The sequence below is a fragment of the Carassius gibelio genome, chromosome A22 (genome assembly GCF_023724105.1).
Source record: "Carassius gibelio isolate Cgi1373 ecotype wild population from Czech Republic chromosome A22, carGib1.2-hapl.c, whole genome shotgun sequence".
Taxonomy (NCBI): domain Eukaryota; kingdom Metazoa; phylum Chordata; class Actinopteri; order Cypriniformes; family Cyprinidae; genus Carassius; species Carassius gibelio.
In genome coordinates, this window is record NC_068392.1 from 16,430,278 (window position 1) to 16,446,611 (window position 16,334).

The following is a 16,334-nucleotide window of genomic DNA, read 5'->3' on the forward strand; positions in this document are numbered from 1 at the left end:
GAAAATTGTAGAGTCACACTGAAGGCATCAAGGGCTATTTGACCAAGAAGGAGAGTGATGGGGTGCTGCACCAGATGACCTGGCCTCCACAGTCACCGGACCTGAACCCAATCCAGATGGTTTAGGGGTGAGCTGGTCCGCAGACAGAAGGCAAAAGGGCCAACAAGTGCTAAGCATCTCTCGGGGAACTCCTTCAAGACTGTTGGAAGACCCTTTCAGATGACTACCTCTTGAAGCTCATCAAGAAAATGCCAAGAGTGTGCAAAGCAGTAATCAAAGCAAAAGGTGGCTACTTTGAAGTACCTACAATATGACATATTTTCAGTTGTTTCACACTTTTTTGTTATGTATATAATTCCATATATAATTCCACATGTGTTAATTCATAGTTTTGATGCCTTCAGTGTGAATCTACAATTTTCATAGTCATGAAAATAAAGAAAACTCTTTAAATGAGAAGGTGTGTCCAAACCTTTGGTCTCAAACTGATATATATATATATATATATATATATATATATATATATATATATATATATATATATATATATATATATATATTAGACAGTTTCATCGGATGCACGCGCCTGGACCTAAGTTAACTTCCAGTCTGTGTTGTGTATATCGGTCTGGCTGCAGTGCCTTCTACAAACGCAGTTAAAGGCAAGCTGATGCGTAGACTGAAGTTGGGCTCAGGTGGTTGTGCTGCGGGATGTTTCCCATACATGTATTTATTTTTGGAGACTCGCCACAATTTTAAAACTGATCGATTTTCAAAAAGGCTTCGTTGAATAAACATGAGTAACGTTACGTACTGCACGTTTAATAATTACTAACATTGTTTAAATATCAAAACGAGGCACAGGTGTTTTTATATCGCTGTATTTCTGAAGGAAGACTTGCATGTTATATGCCTGATAAAGCAGCGTGTGAGCGTACCAGCTCTGCTTTGTTTACAGCTGTTACTGGGGAAACCTCTATTTATGTCTATGCTTTAAAACATCTCCTGCTGGCAAAGGATGAATTTACATTTTCATCAAGTCTGCCTGATCCACGCAGCAAACATATTTTGTTTGTTATCAAAAAATATCTACTCTAGAGGGACTTGGCTGTTGTTATTGATTCTATTTGGAAGTCTACCGGTTAGGTTAGGTCCACAAAAGCGCGCATGCGCAGTAACGTTTGTTTATGTTGTTGCCGTTGAAACTGTCTATATATATATATATATATATATGTGTGTGTGTGTGTGTGTGTGTGTGTGTGTGTGTGTGTGTGTGTATAATGTATGTGTGTGTAAAATACATTTCTTTTAAATTTATAGCACAGTAATGAAGGCAGCAACATGTGGTAGATGGGACAGAACAAGAATCTTTCATTGTGCTAATGTATTATAATACGAAAGGGAATGGCTCCTATACAGCGTGCATCGCGTAAACACAACCAGTGCGCAGAATGATGCACTTGAAGCAACACAAAGTCACAGCGTGTAGCATTACTCATAGAAATATTCAAAACACCAAAGGAAGAGTATTATATGTGTTGTGTATTATATGTGTGCAATATTTTTAGCCTTTTCTTTTAACAGTTTTAAATATCAGTTATTGATAGAGAGTTTCATTGTTTTGACTGTAGTAACTAGGGCTGGGATGATACGCTAATCTGCCAATTCAATACTATCCCGATACTTGTGTGCTGATTCAATATATATTTATAATTATATATATATATATATAATTTAGCATTGTGATTATAGTTATATAACTATTGCAATTCGTGACTTATCCAAATTGTCTGTAAAATGATGTTTGTTTCTGTAGATTTGAGGGAAAGATTAAAAACAAGGAGGTCTGGGAATGACTGAAGGGAACTGACAGCAGTGAGGGAAGGAAGTAGTCACCAGAATGTAAGTTCTTTGAGAATGTGTGCTTTGTTTATTACAAGTTGAGTTTTCATTTAAATGTGGCAATGTACACAACTGGTCAAAAGTTTTAAATATATTTTAAAAGTTTAATTTATTTCTATAATGCACAGCTATATAGACCCTTTTACAGTTGGTAAACAAGGTGACGTATTTGTGTGGGCGGGGCTTAGCTGGAGGCAGAAAGATTCCCCTCAACAATTGAACAAACGGTAGCTAGAGAGTTTTCTTAGCTTGGCTTTTTAACAATGGTTGGAGAAAATCTGAGTATATCTGCTTTATCTGAATATTTAAGGTAACTCACTGTCCGGGACCGCGATAATTATTTAAAAAAGTTAACTTTAACGGACGGAACCAGATTGGTCGACCCGTACACAATCACTCATTGGATGGACGATCTGAAAGGATTAAGTTACCTCTGATTGAGTGGCCTGACATCTACACTTACCTGATAGAGAAACCGAGAAACTGAGGGTGTATAAATCCTTAGATTAAATAAAGAGTGACATTACAGTAAAATTATTATTAAGATGTAAATATTTTCTAGAAATAAAAATTCTGAAGACTGGAAAATAATTATAAACTTTCTGTATTTATTCTTTCTTACCATGTTCTTAAATTCCAGTCACAATTAATCACAACAATGTATATAAAATGTTCTCCGTCAATTCTGGCAACCAACAACACAACAAGACGACATTTTAAGCTCCTTGAGTAGCCGACCCTGTGTTGGTTTGTATTAGCCGCCTCCAGTTTTCCGTTTGTTTTGCCTCCAGCTAGCGCCGTGACGTACCTGTGACGTCCGCGCAAAAGGGGTCTATTTTCAGCATTAATTACTCCAGTCTTCAGTGTCACATGATCTTCAGAAATCATTCTAATATGATGATTTACTGCTCAATACATTTTTCTGATTATTATCAGTGTTGGAAACAGTTGTGCTGCCTAAACATTTTGTCTACACTACAGTTATATTTATTTATTATTTATTTTATTTATTTATTTATTTTATTTGGCGGGGGGGGGGGATGTGATTCACATCATGTATGTCATGAGCAGATGTACACTTTGATCATAGCGCCAATAATGTGATTAGGTGCATGTAAATGCACTGATTTGTGATAATCAGCAATGTTTCCCGATCAGCAAATCAGTATATGAAAAAGATCATGTGACACTGAAGACTGGAGTAAAGTTACTGAAAAATTCAGCTTTGCCTCATAATTATTTAAATAAATATGTTTAAGTATATTCAAAAAAACAGTATGAAAACTGTTATTTCTTTCTTTCTTTCTTTCTGTTTTCTTTTTTTTTTTTTTTACAATTTAATTTTTTTTTTTTTAATCAAATTAATCTAGCCTTGGTGAGTAGAAGAGACTTCTCTTGAAAACCATAAAGAAAAGATTCCAGATTTTTGACTGGTTGTGAACATACATGAGCAACATTAACAAGATGATCCTCCCTTTCAGCTCAGAGAAGGATGTTGACAGTGCAGGCCCAGGATGAAGAAGAGGAGGAAGAACACGTTTAACAATTTTCTATAAGCTTGCCATGTGTTATAATAAAAACAATGAACATGACTACAATAATATGCTAAATGTTATTAAAAGATTCCAGTTTGCAAGAAGTCTGAGTGTCTGACTCTACACTAGAGGAACTCTTTTCTGAAGAAGATCAGGTGCTGAGAAGGAGCCTTGTTCTACAGCAAAACACTGCATCAAGCCTCCTGTCCTTCCCTCAGAAGAGCCTGTCTTCTGCTGCTGGGGTAAGAAACACCCTCTTCCTCTTCCCTATCAGCTGTCCAGCACCTAACTCTGCCTCCTCAGCACTGTCTGAAAGAGTCTTCTCCACAGTCAGTAATCACAGATCACAGATTCTTCTGAGAAAGTCGATATGCTCATTTTCTTAAAAAACTTTGTTTTTTCGGGTGGGACAAATAATACAGGAGAGATGCTAGAAATCTCTATATTGTTCATTTTTCATATCTTTACGCTTTATGAATGTTTTTCTTCTGAGAAGCTCAAAAATTATGGTTCTTTGGTAATTGTTATATTGTTTAGTTTTATCCTCTGATAGTGAGCACAGAGCCCTGATCATGACATGCAAGAAAAAGAAAGAAATCATGTCCATGATTTACTAATTCGTTCCCTCTATGTACTAAAATGTGCACGATTACTTTTACATTTCATTGATTTGCTAAATCGTATGCACAATTTACCAATTCGTTCTCTTGATGTATAAATAGTGTACATGATTTAGCAAATCGAGGGAATGAAATAGAAAATCGTGCGCATGAATTAGCCAAATTTTTTTCCTGCATGTCCTGTAATTAAAGCACATCACCACCAGACATTTATACCAGGAGCCTCATATACGACGCTCACAGTTTTACTTTGTGCAGTATCTCTGTGCAGTATCTGCTGAATTGTTTCATATCTATTTATCATGTATTTTTTGTTGCACTAAATTATGTTGTATCAATAAGTTTACTGATAATTATTTTTAATTTTCACTAATAACGTCATTAACCATCTCCCCATCTTTAAGACAAAAATTTTCTATTGTTTATATTGTGTAATCTATGAATTGATGGGTTTAGTTTTCTGTGCTCATAACTTAGTAACATTTTGCATGTTTAAAGAACAGGTGCGATGTTCAAAATGTTTTGGCTTCGTATTTGTACAAAGTAGTGCAGAATAAATATTGATTTGTGAATGAATGCAGTGTGTTTTTGTCTATTTTATATTAGAATGTAATGTTTTTGTATTTGTTTGCATTGCATGTATGTAATTAATGTATTAACTATGAATCCCCTATAATTAGATTACAATAAGATTTCATAAGGTTTATTTTTTGCACCAGAGATGGATTGAGTTTATTAGTTCTTTATGTATTTCAAGGTAATGGTGAGGTGAAAATATGAATTACCAATATGATCCTGTAATGTCACGTCCTCATAACGTGCCAGTTTGGTCGTCAGGACATACTCATCACGTTCCAGCGACGTTCCACTATAACGTTGCCACGACGGATATGGGAATCACAAAGTTACGTCACTGGAACGTTATGTGGTACGTCGCTGAGACCAATATGGTATTTTATAGGAACGTCCTCATAACGTGACAGTTTGGTCGTTGGGACGTACTCATCACGTTCCAGCGACGTTCCACTATAACGTTGCCACGACGGATATGGGAATCACAAAGTTACGTCACTGGAACGTTATGTGGTACGTCGCTGAGACCAATATGGTATTTTATAGGAACGTCCTCATAACGTGACAGTTTGGTCGTTGGGACGTACTCATCACGTTCCAGCGACGTTCCACTATAACGTTGCCACGACGGATATGGGAATCACAAAGTTACGTCACTGGAACGTTATGTGGTACGTCGCTGAGACCAATATGGTATTTTATAGGAACGTCCTCATAACGTGACAGTTTGGTCGTTGGGACGTACTCATCACGTTCCAGCGACGTTCCACTATAACGTCGCCACGACGGATATGGGAATCACAAAGTTACGTCACTGGAACGTTATATGGTACGTCGCTGCAACCAATATGGTACTTTATAGTAACGTTCTCATAACGTGCCAGTTTGGTCGCTGGGACATACTCATCACGTTCCAGCGACGTTCCACTATAACGTCGCCACGACGGATATGGGAATCACAAAGTTACGTCGCTGGAACGTTATTTGGGATGTCGCTGCAACGAATATGGTCTGGTCCAGTTACGTCGTCACAACGTAACTGTGTTAGCTGGGTAGTTGTTGTCAAAACGCTGTGCAGTTTTACAAAGCCTTTATTACAATGCAGTTGTTTGTTGTTAACTTGGTCAACTATATCGACTCACTATGTCTGATTTATTAAATCACAAGATAGCTAACGTACCGTTTAATATTCTGGACCAGTCGAATTCCCAAATTAATCATTAAAACGCTTAACATGGAAGTACGTTTCTTTATATGGTGTTTTATGGTTTAAAAAGCCATGTTTGTGGCTGAATGTGTTTATAATTGATGGATGGACATCTCTGCCCGGTTAAAAGACTTTTGAAAAACCGGCGCAGAGAGAAGAAAACGGAAGAAAGTAAAAAAAAAGAAAAAACTTTAAACGCAGAGTTCTCTTGACTTTAGCATTCGATATTCTAAAATTTAGGGACCGTCTCTAAAGTTACATGGGATATTGGTATGCACTTTTCCAACGTCAATCATTTTAGATGAATGACTTACAGTCAAACAACGGTTCATCTAGGTGTCAACTATAATGCACACCTTTTATATTTTTTTATATTTATAGGGCTTGGGCATCATGATGTCATTACTTGGCGTGGCCGCCATGTTGATGGCCTCCTTTACTGCTACTCGGACTATTGTGCAGTGTTTACTCCCTCTCAGCCTGTGTCTTATTAATTTGATTAATAAAAAATATATTTCAACCTTGGTAAACAGTTGCTGTATTGTGGGGTGTAATAGCACAACACATATACATTAACATATAATGTAAATTAAAAAACTGGGCCCATATTCATAAAGATTCTAAGAATCCTCTCAATTTAGCTTTAAAACTTTTACGTAGGAGTCTTATCTTAAGAGCGATTCGGGACTGATCTGAGAGCAACTCTGAGTAAGGAAAAGACAAAAACTTTCATCTTAGTGAGGAGGCGGGGTTGACCCCGTTGCTATGTATCACACAACCTTTTGAAGACTGTGATTGGTTGGTTTTCCAAGAAGGAAAAAAGAGTGATTTTAAGTATAGGGCTTATTCTAATTCTCACTTAGAATTTACATGCGTAATTTTTCCTATTTGATCGTTCTGTCTCTCTCTCACACACACACACACACACACACATATGTGTGTATATATAAATCCTTTTTTTATTTACCATGCTTTTAATTTCCTATAAGGTATTTGATTTGCTTAGAATGATAAACATTGTTCCACTCTTTCCAATTACAGTGATTTCTGTCCTATTTAAAGCTGCAGTAGGTAACTTTTGTAAAAGTATATTTTTTACATATTTGTTAAACCTGTCATTATGTCCTTACAGTAGAATATGAGACAGATAATCTGTGAAAAAATCAAGCTCCTCTGGCTCCTCCCAGTGCTCCTATTGCCATTTGCAGAAAGTAATCCGCTCCCGGTAAGAAACAACCAATGAGAGCTGCAGTCCGTAACTTTGTTTGTGTTCAAAATGTAGAAAAATGTATATAATGAGCGAGTACACCATGCATCCATTTTCCAAACCGTGTTTTTAGCTTGTCCTGAATCACTAAGGTGCACCTATAATAAGTGTTTATATTCGGACTATTTTAGATTGCTTCGGGGGTACCGCGGCGGAGTAACCCAGTACCTTTGTGATTCTTCATAGACATAAACAGAGAGAAGTAGTTCCGGCTACGATGTTCTTCCGCAAGACGCAAGCAGTTCTGTTTATTAACCACTAGAGCGTCAAAAGTTCCCTACCGCAGCTTTAAGTGGCGGTTTCAATATTGCTTTTAATGTATCAAACATGGAACCAAAACCAAGAAGGGCGAGAAAGCCAAACTGGGCAGAGGAACAGTGTTTACTGTTAGCCCAGTTATTGGATGAACACAAGGCCATTCTTAAAGAGTAACTAAACCCTAAACCAACTTTTTTTAGTTAATGATCTAGAAGAATGGGGCTTTATTAGTGCTGTTCATTGATTCGAGTAACTTTTTTTGACATTTGAGTATAAAGTGTTTTAATTCTACAATATATGGTGTAAAAACGTCTGCGTGCTGCCCTCTTCAGGTTGAACTGTGGCTACTGCAGTTGATTTTTCCTATTGGATGTTGCGGTGGCAAGTGACGTAAGCGGTGGCAGGTGACGTAAGCAGTTTCCAGCTCAATACGCCCCTTGGTAAGAGCTACCACGCCCTTGGCAGTATAAAACCATCTTGTTCCGTCAAAATCACTGTAGTGAGTCAGGAGTTGGAATTGCGAGTATTGATAATGACCAGGATAGACTATTATAGCAATTATATAGTTATTTAGATCTTCAAGTTAGCGTAGATTTATCTATATTTAGTACAGTGATCAGGATGATATGGAGGTGTGTTGCTAGTTGCGACAGCACTGCTGGACTGCATAGTTTTCCAGCAGACTTTAAAATTAGGTGCCAGTGGTTGCATGCACTTGGCCTGGAAGACCGCAAGTTCCCGCCTAGAGCTGTAATCGCCTTGCAGGCTCAAAAAACTGCATTTATGAATATAGCAGGCTTATAGGTGCGCACAAGCAGGGGGAATGAACAGTTAATAGTTTGTGCTATACGCTCCCATGTCTGCTTCTTGTCCCTTGCTGTGACACCCGACCCAAATTTTCCTTTAAGAATGGCCTTGTGTTCATCCACTAACTGGGCTAACAGTAAACACTTCCTCTGTCCAATTTGGCTTTCTCGCCCTTCTTGGTTTTGATTCCATGTTTGATACATTAAAACCAACATTCAAACCGCCACTTAAATAGGACAGCAATCACTGTAATTAGAAAGAGTGGAACAATTTTTATCATTCTAAGCCAATCAAATACCTTATAGGAAATTAAAAGCATGGTAAATAAGAAATGGATTTATATACACACATATAGTGTGTGTGTGTGTGCAAGAGAACGGTCAAATAGGAAAAAGTACGTATGTAAATTCAAAGTGAGAATTAGAATACACCCTGTACTTAAAATCACTCTTTTTTTCCTTCTTGGACAACCAACCAATCACAGTCTTCAAAAGATTGTGTCATACATAGCAACGTGGTCACTTGACTCCATTGTGAAAAAGGCCCAGCAGAGGTTGTACTTCCTTCGCCAGCTGAGGAAGTTTAACCTGCCACAGGAGCTGCTGAAAAAGTTCTACTCCACCATCATTGAATCCATCCTCTGCACTTCAGTAACTGTCTGGTTCAGCTCAGCTTCTAAATCTGACCTCAGAAGACTACAGAGGGTAGTCCGGACTGCTGAGCGAATCATCGGTACAACCCTCCCTTCTATTCAAGAACTGTACTTATCCAGAATGAGCAAAAGGGCTGTCAAAATCATTCTGGACCCCTCACATCTAGCACACTCCCTCTTTGTACAGTTGACGTCCGGTCGACGCTACAGAGCTCTGAGCACCAGAACGACCAGACACAGGACCAGTTTCTTCCTTCAAGCAATCCATCTTATGAACAGCTGATAATAACTGTGGAGCACACTACACTATTTATATACACATTCACTTATTTATCTAACACACTTACTTAGCGTACACTTAAATTTTTTTGCACATAATATATACCTGTACATATATAAATGCTCATTGTAATATACCTGCTATACATTTTCAATTTTTATATTGTTATTCCTTACCTACCTATTTTTTTTTTTTTTTTTTTTTTTTTTTTATTCCTTATTGTGTTTTTTGTTCTGTCGCTGTCATTTTGTTGCACTGCGGAGCTTCTGTCACGAAAACTAATTCCTCGTATGTGTGAACAAACCTGGCAATAAAGCTAATTCTGATTCTGAAGTTTGTAAGAAGTTTGTAAATAAATGTCCACTTTCATTATCATTATTGTTCAGCCTCAGAAGAACACTTGATGCTTCTCTCTGTTCAGTGAGTGACCTTTGGATGACATCACGCAGTAATAAGTGCATTATTGGCTGTAACTTCTTAACAATATAGGATATACAGGTGCTGGTCATATAATTAGAATATCATATCATCAAAAAGTAGATTTCATTAATTCCATTCAAAAAGTGAAACGTGTATATTATATCCATTTATTAAACAGACTGATATATTTAAGTATTCATATTTTTTTCTAATTTTGATGATTATAACTGATAACTAAGGAAAATCCCAAATTCAGTATCTCAGAAAATTAGAATATAACTTAAGACCAATACAAAGAAATGATTTTTAGAAAATTTGGCCAACTAAAAAGTATAAAAATGAAAAGTATGGGCATGTACAGCACTCAATACTTAGTTGGGGCTCCTTTTGCCTGAATTACTGCAGCAATGCAGCGTGGCATGGAGTCGATCAGTCTGTGGCACTGCTCAGGTGTTGTGAGAGCCCAGGTGTCTCTGATAGTGGCCTTCAGTTCTTCTACTGTACATTGTTGGGTCTGGCATATCACATCCTCCTCTTAAAAATACCCCATAGATTTTATTTGGGGTTAAGGTCAGGCGAGTTTGCTGGCCAATTAAGAACAGGGATACCATGGTCCTTAAACCAGGTACTGGTAGCTTTGGCACTGTGTGCTGGGACCAAGTCCTGTTTGAAAATAAAATCTGCATCTCCATAAAGTTGGTCAGCAGCAGGAAGCATTAAGTGCTCTAAAACTTCCTGGTATACGGCTGTGTTGACCTTTGACCTCAGAAAACACAGTGGACCAACACCAGCAGATGACATGGTACCACAAACCATCACTGACTGTGGAAACTTTACACTGGACCTCAAGCAACGAGGATTGTGTGCCTCTCCTCTCTTCCTCCAGACTCTGGGACCCTGATATCCAAAGGAAATGCAAAATTGACTTTCATCAGAGCACATAACTTTGGACCACTCAGCAGCAGTCCAGTCCTTTTTGAAGCGAGACGCTTCTGACGCTGTCTGTTGTTCAACAGTGGCTTGACACAAGGAATGCGACAGCTGAAACCCATGTCTTGCGTACTGTACGTCTGTGCAACATACCTAGACTGAGAGACCATTTAAAGGCTTTGCAGGTGTTTTGAGTTAATAAGCTGATTAGAGTGTGGCACCAGGTGTCTTCAATATAGAACCTTTTCACAATATTTTAATTTTCTGAATTTGGGATTTGCCTTAGTTGTCAGTAATAAACATCAAAATTAAAAGAAATAAACATTTGAAATATATCAGTCTGTGTGTAATAAATAAATATAATATACAATTTTCACTTTCTGGATGGAATTAGTGAAATAAATCAACTTTTTGATGATATTCTAATTATATGACCAGCACCTGTATAGTATGCAAAATGGGATGCAGGATGAATTCTAAGTACAATTAAGTGGCCTTTTATCTTATTAAAATTATATTATCAGAAATTATTAGCACTACCATGCTGAAAGGTTTGAAAATTCTACCTGTATTTTTCAACATGCTGGTGCTGGTTTGGTGCTGTCTTGCTAATAGACCAGTGTAATTCATTAGCAAACTTAGCTGGGGATGTTGGTTAACCACCTCAATCTTGCTCTCTTTGTGCATGTGTTTGTGTCAACAAGCTATTTAAGCTAGCTAAAATGCTTGGAAGGGGCACAAATGGATGAATTTCATATGGGATTTGACAAGGGAAATATTTGCGTTCACTCATCGCATTACACAAGATGAACAAATTAAACAATGAAGAGCAGCTGAAACATTAAAGAGCTCTTTTGTTTGAAAATGTAAACAGGACTACAGTTTCCACTTTACAAAGAGCCATATGTTCACTAGAAAAACATGAGCATAATGAGTCTGATTAACTTTATTGTGATGTGAAACCATTATGACTTAATAAACAATGCTTTTAACACATATTTCTTAAGAAAATACATGGTCGAAGTTTTCTGAGAAAGCCTGGCAAACACCTACATATTACAACAATTTAACAATTTACATTATAAAATGTAAAACTTAAATAAATATGTAACTTTAAAATGCAAACAATCAAAAAATATTTCAGTTCAAAAAAAAAAAAAAAAAAAGTTAACCCAAATGTTGAACTAACATGCACTTGAATGTTGGAATTTTTTTCACTCCAGCTGCTTGAGGGGTCCCAGCAAGTACACACTTGCACCAACTCGTACCATTTTCTTTAAACTATGAGCAAATTCCCTGATGCATTTAGATTTTTTGTTAAACATGAGAATTGTTTTAGATACCAGCCGAACATTTGAAATATGTGTTCATTACTGACAAATGAATATACACTGAAATAAAATACTATATGTTAAAAAAACTAAACTATACATGCAATAGTAAAACTCTACATACTACATGAAAAAAATAAAAAAAATAATCACCTACCTACATTTGGAATCCATGCACCCCTTAATGCTGCATCATATTCACATGGGGGAAAAAAAAAGTTAAACTAGTTAAACAAAATGAGACTAAATCATTCCACACAGTCTGTAGAGAGGAGAATCATAGAAAGACTACCGTACCTTTGTCTGTACATATAGCTCCTCCCTCACAATCATAAAAGGTATGCACCTTTTCACATCCATCTCTGTCAAGTTAATTTTTTAAAGGTCTCCTATCATACACTTTTTTTCACCCAGCTGCTGTGTTACAACTGTGTCTTAAGAACAAGCATCATCAACTAGCCGTTAGCCAAGGGCTAATTATTCTTTTATTTTTCAGATTCAAACATTTTATGAAACTGAAATTAGATGGCTAACCAAATTAGATGACTAACTTAACTAATCTAAGACTTTTATGCAACCAGCCACAGATCTACTTTTCTTATGCATACATGTAACATGCTGATTAACTACAATGTATGAATGCAGAACCTAACTATAGCCACGACTGTTTCCCGAACATGGTCACAATGCTATCATTTGAATCACACTGGTTCAACAATATAGAACTACTGTATTATTGATGACGTAACATGCATGTGGTTGATTAATAACTTGTATTAATTCATAATTTTTTAATCCTTTCCACCAGAAGGAACTGGGTGCTTGTTCAGAGCCAGAGCTATTGCTGGTTCAGAGCTGGTTAGGCTAGCCTTCTAAGAACCGGTTGCCGCACTGGCTAGAGAGCCACCACAGAGCCAGGTCTTACGTCATCTGAATACAGCTAATTTCCCCTAGCAACGGTAGCGTGGCAGTGCAAAAAAACACAATGGGCTTGTTCAGAATGCATCACCATTGGGCGGACCATTCAGCACGCGATACCGAAGCATCGTGGGAACAATTCAAAAGCATAAAGAGCCGTCTGCCTTCCAGTCGCTCCCGTGGTGCACCAGTGCAGTGTTAATTTTGACAGCAAATTCGGATTTAGTCTTAGTCTTAGTCTTTTGAATAACACACCATTTAGTTTTAGTCACATTTTAGTCATCTGAAATGTTTTAGTCTTAGTCTAGTTTTAGTCGACTAAATATCATAAGAGTTTTAGTCTTAGTCTAGTCTTAAGTCTTTTAGTCTTAGTCTAGTTTTTTTTTTTAGTAGAACAAAGTCAACTTAGTTGACTTGACTAAATGTTTCCATCAGTCTGTTATGGAATGGTATTTATAAAATAAACATAAGGCCTGCTCTCAATGAAAAATATACATGCTCTCTGAAAAAGATATGCATTCGTCCTGAATGATATGCAATGCATATGACATTCTTTCAAGATGAAGTACAGTATTATTGAAATAGACAACCACCTATATTATATTTGTATTGTATGTTCATTCTATTTCTTTATTTGTGATATTTACACAAAGTTTAAATTTTTTTAAGTTTGTTTTTGTTCATTTAAAATAGCACTGCATAGTCTTCACTGTAAAATAAAATACACAATCAAACCAAAATGTATTCAGACACCTTCAACGTTTCTTACAATATCACAGTTTATCTGCTGTAGTTTAGAAATTGGTAATAAAATATGACAATAACTCAGGGTTAAACTGTGTCAGAACAACAAATTCATCTTGATAATGTCTGATGCAATGCTTAATTTGGTTCAGTCTGTGGTGTGAAAAGGTTGCATTAGCAATTAAAGAAAGAAACACTTAAGCAAAACATGCTCAGGTCCCTAATAATTTTTTTTTTTTTTTTTTAGTCACTAGTAAAACAATATAATCTATTCTATCTGATTTTTGGATTGACTTTGGATAAATTCTTGTTAAAACTACAAAGTAATTTAATCAAGAGCAGTGAGTGATTTACTTTCATTTTCATATATTAAAGACACTGACAGCAGAGCTAGTAAATTAGGCGCGGTCACTTTAAGAGACAAATGCATCCGTTATAAAGATACACATCCGATTTCTTTCCAACTCTTTACTTTCACTGAAGACACAACTACAGACTTTTTCGAACACACTTTCCAAGACGGGTATTTCGACATATTTAGTATGTATTTGTTGTCGGTACAAAAGCAAGAAGACTTTGAGACGCGTCTCTGCTTGCTCCCTGAACACCGCGCTGCTGAATTGAGCTCTTTCACTTTTCGCTCTTTTTCTTATGTTTATTTAAAATGCGATTTGTATTTGTTCGTTCAGGTGCAGGAGGACGCAAACGTCCTGAAGGAGAGCTCAGTTCAGTGTTGCGCGAGTAACCAGCTGCTCAGTTCAACTTTCCCGCAGCGCGGGGCTGAAGCCAACTTGATGTGTTGAATGCTTGGAGCACGTTATAAAACGTATTCTTACACATTTCTGTTTTAATAAATGCTCATATTAAAACATAGCATTACACATAAATAGGTACAAAAATAATCAGTGATACATTTACGACCCCATAAAAATTTGGGTCGCAATGGCATTTCAAAAGGTCGCAGTGTAGTTCCCTGTGTAAACAACTTAACTGTTATGGGAAAACGTCCTCGAAACTGTGCGAATTTCTGCAAACTCATCTTTGTTCTCTTTTCCGTGTAACTGCTGCTGCGTTTGTTTAGCTGTGGCGCTTCCATTCCATTTGCCGCGGCTTTTAAAATGGCTCGGCTGCTTCTGCATAGATCAACCTACCCTCAAAGATTCGCTCTGATTGGATCTCTTCTCCATTCGTCCCTCCCATATATTTTCGTCTCATTTTTATTCGTTGACTAAAGTGTCAGTTATATTTCGTCACGTTTTTCGTCATCATATCTGACTTTTTATTTAGTTTTTATTTAGTTTTCGTCCGTGAAAAAGGTTAGTTGACGAATATTTTTCGTCATAGTCTTCGTCAACGAAATTAACACTGCACCAGTGCCACACGCCAACTAGTCCGGCTACCCCCATCCCGAACAAACCTTAACATCATAAACTATGTTGGATGTGCCATTGCTATTGGTGTGCATGGCTTTAAGAACCTACAGTACATTGGCATCCAAACACAACGAATCCAACTTATTCGTGTTTAGCTGTTATTTCAAATATGGGACTTTGTTGGTCACAATAACCCCAGCCCCTGACACAAGCAGTTCTTACTTCTATCCCAGCAATGTTTTGGTGCTACTTACGAACCACTTTTCCTGGTTCGGAGCTGGTGCTTTGGGTGTCGAAAGACAAAGAACCAATTTGAAACTAGGCTCTAGCTCCGAACCAGCACCCAAACTGCATTGGTTGAAAAGGGGTATTTGAGATCTCCAAGATGTCACTGTTAGAAACAGTGCACCTAGTGACTACTTCACTGTTTTGTGTTCACTGTCATTTTGCTCTGTTTGATGTTTGGTTCACTGCGGATTTCCGCATTTATACATGTGAACTCTTCAAAAATGGCACTGCTAAAAAATAGGGTAACAATGAGTAAAACCAAAGAATATAGTCCTGTTGTGCAGTAACAGATTATTAAGACAGACAGATAAACAAGTGTTATGAAAACTAATAGACAATTGTGGAAAGTAACAGGAGTTGGATATCAAAAAATGGTCTATTCAATTCAAGTTTATATGTATAGCGCTTTTTATGAAACAAATCATTGCAAAGCAATGTGAAGAAAATTAAGTTTCTACAATATTTAGTAGTAGCTTATAAGTGGTGACTGTCAGATTATGTGCATATGACTGGAATTTTCAGAAAAATTTAAACAAGATGTAGTCAGCCAGACGATGAAACTATTAACAGCAATTATTATCTGATTGCATATATGCTGTATTCTATATATTTGTTGGTCTATACTTCCCACATATTTTTTTCAAAAGGGTGCTTAGTTTAGAAACAGATCTCATAGATGTGGTGAATTCCTCACTTCTTTTTGAGAATTTTCCAAATGTCCTGAAAGCTGCAGTTGTTAAGTCCCTTCTGAAGAGCAATCTTGATAACAACATATTCAGCAATTATAGACCAATATAAAATTTTCCTTTCATAGGCAAGATTATTGAAAAGGTAACCTTTAATAAACTAAACAAATACTTAAAGGGTTAGTTCACCCAATAATCAAAATTATGTCATTAATAATTCACCCTCATGTCGTTCCAAACCCGTAAGACCTCAGTTTATCTTCGGAACACAGTTTAAGATATTTTAGATTTAGTCCGAGAGCTCTAAGTCCCTCCATTGAAGCTGTGTGTACGGTCTACTGTCCATGTCCAGAAAGGTAAGAAAAACATCATCAAAGTAGTCCATGTGACATCAGAGGGTCAGTTAGAATTTTTTGAAGCATCGAAAATAAATTTTATTCAGCTTTATTCAGCCTTTTCTTCTCTTCCGTGTCTGTTGTGAGATTTCAAAAAACTGAAGTGTAGTGATATCCGGTTCGCGAACGAATCATTTGATGTAACCGG

The 16,334-nt window shown here is 36.9% G+C and overlaps 1 protein-coding gene across 1 annotated transcript in view; it reads right to left on the reverse strand.

The window, feature by feature from the left end:
- LOC127942643 (CD276 antigen homolog) overlaps positions 1-12,034 on the reverse strand; it is a 47,278-nt gene extending 35,244 nt beyond the window's left edge. Inside the window, exon 1 of the mRNA XM_052538498.1 lies at positions 11,940-12,034. Coding sequence (XP_052394458.1) covers positions 11,940-11,956 — 17 coding nt within the window. The 5' untranslated portion in view covers positions 11,957-12,034. The remainder of the gene's footprint in view (positions 1-11,939) is intronic.
- Positions 12,035-16,334: the final 4,300 nt, after the last annotated feature.